Genomic DNA, 10,582 nt, shown 5'->3' with positions numbered 1-10,582 from the left:
GGGGGCATCAGTCCAGTCACATGACAGGGGGCATCATGCCAGTCCAGTCACATGACAGGGGCATCATGCCAGTCACATGATAAGGGGCATCAGTCCAGTCACATGACAGGGGGCATCATGCCAGTCCAGTCACATGACAAGGGGCATCATGCCAGTCCAGTCACATGACAGGGGGCATCATGCCAGTCCAGTCACATGACAGGGGGCATCATGCCAGTCCAGTCACATGACAGGGGGCATCATGCCAGTCCAGTCACATGACAGGGGGCATCATGCCAGTCCAGTCACATAAGGGGCATCAGTCCGGTCACATGACAGGGGGCACCATGCCAGTCCAGTCACATGACAGGGGGCATCATGCCAGTCCAGTCACATGACAGGGGGCATCATGCCAGTCCAGTCACATGACAGGGGGCATCATGCCAGTCCAGTCACATGACAGGGGGCACCATGCCTGTCCAGTCACATGGCACGGGGAGCCCTTCAGGCTTCTTACATCTTGCATGCCCATCACTGCAGGATGAATAGTGCCCAGACACCATCACACTTCTGCATTTCCTATGGCTGGCACAGCACAGGGTACCTGGCCGGAGATCCCGGGGATTGGTGGTGCCGCCGGCGTACAGCGCTCTGCATCTTGATGTTGTGCGGCTCCAGTGTGATCAGCTACGGACCTGGCGGAGATAAACTACCCTAGCGCAGCAGCCAATCAGCGTGGACTAGGGGCGGTGCCAGAAATGGGGAGGGGGCGACAACCAGAACTGTAGCCATGTGACTCGTGGCTCTGGTTGCCATGGTTACCTAGCGGACCGTGTCAGTGTCTCTGGTGCAACAGGTAATACTGGAATTGACAACATGGCGCCCGGGGCAAATATGGCGGCAAAAGTGACCGGCTGGTGTGCCCCCGTCCTGGCCGCCCCGCGTCCCGTGAACACACCCCCTTCCCACTCTCAGGTTTCAATGTTGGTTACCCGGAACTCCAGTGACGTCGGAGTGTGTTTTCTGCAGGACGGACCGGAAGTGAGCACTTGCGGACTTCCTGTTGCTGCCCCGGGATGGCCCTGGAGGGGCTGTCAGTGTATGTGTATAAGGCGGCGGCTGAGGGGCGGGTGCTGACTCTGGCTGCGCTTCTGCTCCACCGAACCGAATCCGAGGTCCGGACCCTGCTCAGTTCGGTCACCCAGCATGGCGGGCAGCGCTCGACCCCTCTCATCATCGCGGCTCGCAACGGGCACAGCAAGGTGGTGCGCCTCCTGCTCGAGCATTACCGAGTGGACACCCAGCAGACGGGCACCGTGCGCTTTGATGGGTGAGGACTGTGTTGTGGGGGGACCCAGCCCTGCAGTGTGATGTCTGTGCTGTGGGGGTTTCCCATCCAGTGTGCCTCCAGCTGTTGCAAAACTTCAACGCCCATACAGCCCTAAAATGTACCTGTCATTAACAAAAACGTTTTATATAATGTAGAAAATAACGTGTATATTTATAATATACATTGGTAAACAAAAAATGTCTATATTTTTGTCCCTGCATCTGTCAGGAGATTGAATGCAGGAAGTGTGGGCAGACGAGCGGGGGCTCTGTGCACTGAGGACGAGCGGGGGCTCTGTGCACTGAGGACGAGCGGGGGCTCTGTGCACTGAGGACGAGCGGGGGCTCTGTGCACTGAGGACGAGCGGGGGCTCTGTGCACTGAGGACGAGCGGGGGCTCTGTGCACTGAGGACGAGCGGGGGCTCTGTGCACTGAGGACGAGCGGGGGCTCTGTGCACTGAGGACGAGCGGGGGCTCTGTGCACTGAGGACGAGCGGGGGCTCTGTGCACTGAGGACGAGCGGGGGCTCTGTGCACTGAGGACGAGCGGGGGCTCTGTGCACTGAGGACGAGCGGGGGCTCTGTGCACTGAGGACGAGCGGGGGCTCTGTGCACTGAGGACGAGCGGGGGCTCTGTGCACTGAGGACGGGCGGGGGCTCTGTGCACTGAGGACGAGCGGGGCTCTGTGCACTGAGGACGGGCGGGGGCTCTGTGCACTGAGGACGAGCGGGGCTCTGTGCACTGAGGACGGGCGGGGGCTCTGTGCACTGAGGACGGGCGGGGGCTCTGTGCACTGAGGACGGGCGGGGGCTCTGTGCACTGAGGACGGGCGGGGGCTCTGTGCACTGAGGACGGGCGGGGGCTCTGTGCACTGAGGACGGGCGGGGGCTCTGTGCACTGAGGACGGGCGGGGGCTCTGTGCACTGAGGACATATAGAGACATAGAGACACACGGGCAATAGCTGCAGGGACAGATTTTTTTTTACCGAAAAATATAAAAATGTAACCAATGTATATTACAAATATACATATAATGGTATTATCTACATTACATATAAAGTTTTTCCTAACTACAGGATCACTGTGCACAGTGAATTCCTCTTTCACTCCTGCTTTATTCTCTGTACTGGTCATGTGACCCACTGCCCGAGGGTTCTTCCATTTCCAGTGACTCTTTGAAGGCTCCCACTTCTTGTGTCCTCCTGATGGTGGGGACAGAGCAGAGCATGCTGGGTTTCTGCTGTGCTGGTGTCCCTTTCCAACAGAGCATTGTCATTTAAAAATAAAAACTTAATGTCATATATGTGAGCTATGTCAAAAGTTTTTATTGGCTATGCTGAGACCCTGAGCCGATCAGAAGAATTAGTGGGGATAAGCATTTGGTAGCTCTCGGCACCCTTTGTAACCCTGTCCCATGGACTTGGGCTGCAATCACACCATGTTTTTACAATACAGTTCCTGTATTAGGTTTTTGATGATAAAACGGATTCCTCAAAACCTGAGTAAACCATATGAAAACGTGTGTACACATTTTAACTCGTATACGGTTAAAAACTGTATACTGTTTGACAAATGTCAGGTTGCAAGAGGCAAAATGGACACAACTGGATGCATCGTTTGGCATACGGTTTTCAATGGAGTCAGTGCATACGGTTTTCAATATGGTTCCGTACGGTTTTCCAATTGCAAACGTATACGGGAACTGTATTGCAAAAACGTGGTGTGAATGCACCCAATGCAAAGAAAGCACAAAACAAAGATGGCAGAGTGTAGGGGAGTAAAGTGGGGGTTTCAGCACCCCAAGACATGTCAAAGCCACCACATTTTCTGTGGAAACCTTAGTAAATATGTTGTGATTTTTTATTTTTTTTTAAATGTTGGACACGCCGCCTTTTTGGCGGCCATGCCCCCTTTGTGTTTTTTTGCGTAAAATGGAGCGTTAGTCATTTAAATTTTTAGGCGCAAAATCTGTTGCAGACACAATTTGTGGCGCAATGCACCATAACAGGTCAGCTTTACAATAGTAAATCGGGGCCATTGTGATGAATGGGGATTCCACTGCCCTATTCACGTGTCGGAATTCCCATTTTCCGGATTCTGCAAAAACTATTGGACCTGTCAATAGTTTTTGCAGAATACTGCTCAGAGCCCCATTGAATTAAATAAGACTCTGAATTCAGGCTACAATCTGTGTTTAGCGCTCAGAAATTCCACACAAATTCGGCACATACTCTGCAGAACTGCAAAAAATCCGCAACCAGCTTTGCAGAACAGTACTTGAGCGGAATCACAGAAATTCTGCTGTGTGAATGAAGCCTAAAGTAAATATATGTTGGGTTCTAAAATACACATTAATGGGACATACGCATATCATAGATAAAGAATATCATATCAGATGTAGATGTCATAATTGATATTAATTTGTATTTCTTTTTTTTTTTTTCTTCCAGATATGTCATTGATGGAGCTACTGCCCTTTGGTGTGCAGCTGGTGCCGGTCACTATGACGTGGTGAAGCTGCTGGTCAGTCACGGAGCCAATGTTAATCATACGACTGTGACCAACTCCACTCCACTAAGGGCTGCATGCTTTGATGGGAGACTTGACATTGTCCGGTTCCTTGTGGAGAATAACGCAAACATTGGTATTGCCAACAAGTATGACAACACGTGCCTAATGATCGCTGCCTACAAGGGCCACACTGATGTAGTCCGTTACCTCCTGGAGCAGCATGCTGATCCAAACGCCAGGGCTCATTGTGGAGCTACAGCTTTACACTTTGCAGCTGAAGCTGGACACTTAGATATTGTGCGGGAACTGGTTAAATGGAAAGCGGCAATGGTAATAAATGGTCACGGGATGACGCCATTAAAAGTAGCTGCTGAGAGTTGTAAAGCGGAGGTGGTGGAACTGCTTCTTGCACACTCTGACGTTGATATCCAAAGTCGGGTAGAGGCACTAGAGTTGTTAGGTGCGTCCTTTGCCAATGATCGGGAAAATTACAATATTACCAAAACTTATCAATACTTGTACCTAGCAATGCTGGAACGTTTCCGTGATCCTAACAACATTCTTCATAAGGAAATTCTACCCCCAATTGGAGCCTATGGTATGAGAACTGAATGTCGCACTCCCCGTGAGCTAGATGCTATTCGCCATGATACAGATGCATTGCATATGGAGGGATTGATTGTGCGGGAAAGGATTCTTGGATCTGATAATATTGACGTGTCACATCCAATAATATACAGAGGTGCTGTGTATGCAGATAACATGGAGTTTGAGCAGTGCATTAAGCTTTGGTTACATGCCTTGCAGCTGCGTCAGAAGGGAAACCGAAACACACACAAGGACCTGTTGAGGTTTGCTCAGGTATTCTCTCAAATGATTCACCTGAATGAGCCAGTTAAGGCACACGACGTGGAGAATGTGTTGCGATGTAGTGTCCTGGAGATAGAACGGGGTATGACTAGAGTTCAGAATCCACAGGAGCCTGATGCTCATTCTGCACTGGAAAACCATGAATGCAATCTTTACACATTTCTCTACCTCGTCTGCATCTCCACCAAGACGCAGTGCTCAGAAGAGGAGCAGTCTTGCATCAACAAGCAGATTTATCGTTTGGTGCACCTAGACCCTCGCACACGGGAGGGGTGCCGCCTCTTACACTTAGCAGTCGACTCTAGCACTCCAGTTGATGACTTCCACACGAATGATGTTTGCAGCTTTCCCAGTGCCCCTGTAGCCAAATTGTTGATAGACTGTGGGGCAAATGTGAACTCTACAGACAATGTCGGTAATACCCCACTTCATCTGATTGTCCAATACAACCGTCCCATTAGCGATTTTCTCACATTGCACTCCATTATTATCAGCTTGGTGGAGGCTGGTGCTCATACAGATATGACCAACAAAGAGAAGAAGACACCGCTGGACCGGAGCACTACAGGCGTGTCTGAGATCCTTCTGAAGACACAGATGAAGCTGAGCCTTAAGTGCCTAGCTGCCCGGGCTGTCCGTCTTCACAACATTAAGTACCAGAACCAGATCCCCCGAACCCTTGAGGAGTTTGTAGAATTTCACTAAATGCCTGCATACCTAATGTGCATGTCAGTATCTTCAGGGCAGGGTGTACATTGTTACTGAATTTCCATTTGCCTATTCTGACAGTACAAGGGGCTTATCCAATGCCCAGTCCCTTATTTCACGTGTGTTGGTCTTCCAGCTTTGTACAGAACTGTAACTTAAAAACCAGGAACAGACATGCCATATGGCAGGGTACCCCTCACTCATAAATAGATGTAAGTGGGGCCCGAGTCAAGGTGCTGATTTAAGAGTGGAGATCCTGTCGGGACAGGACATCTCATCGGGGGCCCTGACCCCACTGTCTTTTTAATTCCATGTAATGAAGCTTTGCACAATTTTACGTACAATGAAGAGTAGTTTGGACATTTTCCTGAAGCAAGCAGCAGTTTTTTTATTTTTTGCTTTAACAGATGTTAATGCCTTATGGGTAGTAAAATGGAACTCCTTGGGTCTTCACATCTTTTGTGGCAGATTATGTGAGGCTTTTGAGAATTGTAATGTCATTGAATGTGTGCCATTTACCAATACTGGATGTGTTCCAGTTTAGCCATAAGTTGAATCTATTTCTGCTGGCTTTTTATATGGTCATTGTCTGGATTCTCAAATAAAATCTCAGGCTGGCTCCTAAACACTTGTATCTGCTATTTATAAGTCTCTCAGCTCCAGTCTTTCTCCATTAGGGCACAGTGAAGGAAAATGTGTCTGACCCCCTGCTGATTTTGTAGGTTTGTCCACTGACAAATAACACTCTAATGCCCATTTGAAAATAATTTTTGTGGATTTTTCTGTTCTCTCCCCCACTGTTCAAATAAACCAACCATTACAATTATAGACTGATCATTTCTTTGTCAGTAGGCAAACATACAAAATCAGCATGGTATTAAATATTTTTTTTTTCCTCAACTGTGTACTGTATCAATGATTTGGGATTCTCTCAGGTGTTCTTGTAATGGGAAATTCTAAAAACAAAACCTTTAAATAAAGCCTGGTTGATGGATGTCAGTGCTAGGTGTAGAGGTGGTCACAGACCTCTCCTGCTGGGCAGAGAAGATACAGTAATTGTGATATGATGACTGGGTTATGTGTTCTTTATTAACCACATCTTCTGGCAGTGGTAGATATAGGAGAGAGGGCAGGATATTGCTTTCAGTTATAGAGGTGGGGAACCCATGTTACCAGATTCTCACGCAGATGTAATAGGGCTCCAAGGAGGAGCTGTACAGTTAGTGCCAGGAACAGGTTCTTATCCTGTTGTGTACTTAGGAAAGGTCTTCCCTTACTTTATTTTTTTCTTTGGAAACCTCTGATCTGGTATAAAGTATTACACTTATAAAATGCCTCTGTACTGTTACACCAAAAAACATATAGGCCAACATTCTGCTCTGTATCAGCCCCTGTGTGGCACAAATGTGTCTTTTTGTATCTTCATGCCCTCATGTGATGCCTCATGTCTGTGGTGTGCAACAAATACAGTAGGACCAGGCCTGTGGTTTGTGTCGACATGTGCATAGGAACGTACTGACTTGAGTTAACAGAGACATCCTAAGTACAATCTTCTTTATGGCTGCACCCATAGGGTATATAGAAACAGCTAACTTACAGTTGCTACCTAGTAGAAATCTACTGTATGTGCTGTAAAGATTTACCAAAGATTTTAGTGAACATGTGTTATTTGTCATACCCGCGATCATTCGCCATTGTTTTCTCTATTGATCTTAAAGGGGTACTCCAGAGGGAAATTTTTTTTTAAATCAACAGGTGCCAGAAAGTTAAACAGATTTGTAAATTACTTTTATATAAAAATCTTAATCGTTCTAGTACTTATCAGCTGCTGTATGCTCCTGTGGAAGTTGTATAATTCTTTCCAGTCTGACCACAGTGCTCTCTGCTGCCACCTGAGAGGAACTGTCCAGAGTAGGACCTAATCTTTATAGCAAACCTATCCTGCTCTGGACAGTTCCTGACATGGACTGAGGTGTGAGCACTGTGGTCAGACAGAAAGGAAATTCAAAAAGAAAATAATTTCCTCTCTAATATACAGCAGCTAATAAGTACTGGAAGAATTAAGATTTTGACTGGACTACCGCTTTAAAGGTTTCACAATTCTTTAACCTAATACCCAAATCATGTGTCCTTTTCATCTTGCAGGGATACAGATGTGGAGGAAAGGAATCTTGGCAGGGATTTCCTTAATCTTCCAGTAGAAAACCAACTTCGGCACTGAGAGCGCTACACCGGTGGCGTGATGACACGGGAGTTGGGGGTAGCTTTTGTATCAAACTTTTTTGAGATCATAAAAAGTGGTAATACATAAGGACTACGCGTTTCGGAGGGGCTCCCTCCTTCCTCAGGTCCAACAGCATAAAGCCTTCTTCTGTGGATTGTAAAATCTGCAGTGCATGGATGGGAGGAAAAAATAAAATACATTTCAGGGAATATATAATGTTTTTATTTATCCCTTACATATTTGAATAAAAATAAATTCCTAGGAAGTTAATTTTTATCCTTTTAAAAAGGATGGAGAATTCCTGGTAAGTGGCAATAGCTGAGGCCTCGGGGTCTAGCAGAATTACTATAATTAAACCCAAAAGTTTTATAGCAGAAATCTACTCCAATTTATAGCTGGTGTAAAATTCAGATTGTACACAATGGACAACCAAAGATATGAGGCATTCTAATACATTTGGCGCATCATACTTTAGCATCCTTGGCTGTGGATGTTGTTCTTTTCCTAGTAGACTGTGTTTTATATATTGTCAGAAATTTATAGGAAGTGAAACAATGGAAGGTGTTCAGAAAGCATATACCGTATATACTCAAGTATAAGCCAAATTTTTCAGCACGATTATTCATGCTGAAAACGCCCCCCTCGGTTTATATTCAAGTGAACTCTCTGCCTGTCAATCCCTTCTCAGTGGTCTTCAACCTGAGGACCTCCAGAGGCTGTCCGGGCATGCTGGGAGTTGTAGTTTTGAAACCTCTGGAGGTCCGCAGGTTGAAGACCACTGCGTCCTTCGTCATCATCCAGACCCCCCTCTCCTTTAGTTTTCTACTCACCTCCCCTTGGTGGGAAGGAAGGGTGAGCTGGTCCAAGCCATCTATGCTGCAGGGACTGTCCGGTGGGGAGGGTTAGTCGTTCCGGGCTGTCCATTTTCACCGGGGGTCCTCTTCTCCGGGCCTGCCCTGGATTAGTGACGTTGCCTTGACGATGACGCACAGGAACGTCAAGGCAACGTCACTAGTCCGGGGCAGGCCTGGAGCGCGGAAAAGAGGGGCCCCCCGGTGAAAATGGACAGCTCGGAACGACTAACCCTCCCCACCGGACGGTCCCTGCAGCATAGATGGCCTGGACCAGCTCACCCTTCCTTCCCACCGAGGGGAGGTGAGTAGAAAACTAAAGGGGGGGGGGGGGGGGTCTGAATGACGATGGCTGTCCGGGCATGCTGAGAGTTGTAGTTTTGCAACATCTGGAGGTCTGCGGGTTGAAGACCACTGATGAAGGGATTGACAGGTGGTGATGATTAAGAGGGGGGGGGGTGGGGGGATGATGTATTTCTCACCCTAGGCTTATAGTCGAGTCAATAACTTCCTGGGTTTTTGGGGTGAAATTAGGGGCCTCGGCTTATACTAGAGTATATACGGTACTGTATTTTTACATTACTCTCTGGAAAATGTGAGGCATATCTGATAAATGTATTGAATGGGCATTTAATTGGATTTAGCTTTATTATTGTTGAGGCTGCTGAAGATTTGATATTTTTCTTGGAGAAGCTGCATTGTATTGTTCCTGCCCAGTAGCATTTATCACATTGTAGCCTTTGATCTCTTGGCTACTACATCTCCATGAGATTAATCAGCCATAGACCACTGTGCTACTTTACTGTACTTTATGTGGTTAATCTCCAGAGATTAATTCCTACCACAAACGCCGCTCCTAAAAAGAGACGGCCTCCTCTACTTACACTGGATTTACTGCAGAGAATGACCTCAATCTGTAATTCAAGTAGTTCACAAATTAATAGAATTACTAGAATTGGTAAGTAAGCAAAAAAATGCGTTGAATTTGTGTATGATTTACAGGCGGACTTCACTCATTTGTGTTGCAGAATTTTTTATTTTATTTTTCTTCTCTACAGCGTGTGAATGAAGTTAAAAAAAATCTCCAAAAATGTACTTTAAACTGTAATTTGTGGCAGGGTTTCACCTGCAAATTCCTTCCAAATGCTCGGTCAGTGAATGTGGCCTGAGGATATGAGGTGCTGGTAAAGAGCAGATTGTCCAAGCAAAAAAAGATATAAACACAAAGTTACATGCTTAAAGGGGTACTCCAGTTTAGGAAAATGTATCTCCAATCCAAAGGATAGGGAATAGGTGCCCTGCACGGTGCTCCAGCTCTTGTGAATATGGGGGGGGGGGGTGCACCGCATCTTAATAAGTGCTAGAGATTTTGGTTGTCCCAATGTGAACCCTTTTACTTTCATTAGCCAACACAGGGAATGTAATAGTGATACAGTGACCCATGTAGTTTTTTTGTGTAGCTCTAACCTTATGTGGAAGGATGTACAGAAGGTAACATCGCTAATATCTCTGGGGGGGGGGGGGGGGCATGAGAATGTGTTAAAGGGGTACTCGCCTTGAAAACCTTTTTTTATTTTTTCTTGTTCAATCACCTGGTGCCAGAAAGATAAAGATTTGCTAATTACTTCTGTTAAAGCAGCTAAGTATTAAGATTATTTTTTTTTATGTTCCGCAGGAAGTTCTTTTCTTCTTGAATTTTCTTTCTCCTGGACCACAGTGCTCTCTGCTGGCACCTCTGTCCATGTCAAGAACTGTCCAGAGCAGGAGAGGTTTGCTATGGGGATTTTCTCCTACACTGGACAGTTATTAAAATGGACAGAGATGTCAGCAGAAGGTTACAAATCTGTTTCATTTCTGGCACCAGTTGATTAAAAAAAATATTTTTCCAGGGGAGTACCACTTTAAAGCCAGCTTGAATCTACCTCCTATAATATCTTTGTAGCAATCACTGGGTTAAATATTTTAAAGCTATATAAGATGGGGATTTTCTGTGGGAAAAGTGTTCAGATTTTTATTCTCTATTTTTGGCCTTTTATAGTGTATTAAAAAGTAGGACTATGGATGTAGATGTGTATCTGAGAGTATTATGGCCTTCATGGTGTCAAATGG

At 46.4% G+C, this 10,582-nt stretch overlaps 1 protein-coding gene across 1 annotated transcript; it reads left to right on the top strand.

The window, feature by feature from the left end:
* The first annotated feature begins 503 nt into the window (after window positions 1-503).
* Window positions 504-6,024, top strand: FEM1B (fem-1 homolog B). The gene is given in 3 exon segments (XM_056569236.1): window positions 504-1,045; window positions 1,048-1,309; window positions 3,760-6,024. Coding segments are annotated over 3 exon segments (2,088 nt in total). The 5' UTR covers window positions 504-855; the 3' UTR covers window positions 5,396-6,024.
* The last annotated feature ends 4,558 nt before the right edge of the window (window positions 6,025-10,582 follow it).

Source organism: Hyla sarda, chromosome 4, assembly GCF_029499605.1.
Source record: "Hyla sarda isolate aHylSar1 chromosome 4, aHylSar1.hap1, whole genome shotgun sequence".
NCBI classification, from domain to species: domain Eukaryota; kingdom Metazoa; phylum Chordata; class Amphibia; order Anura; family Hylidae; genus Hyla; species Hyla sarda.
This window is presented reverse-complemented; position numbering and strand designations above follow the sequence as displayed.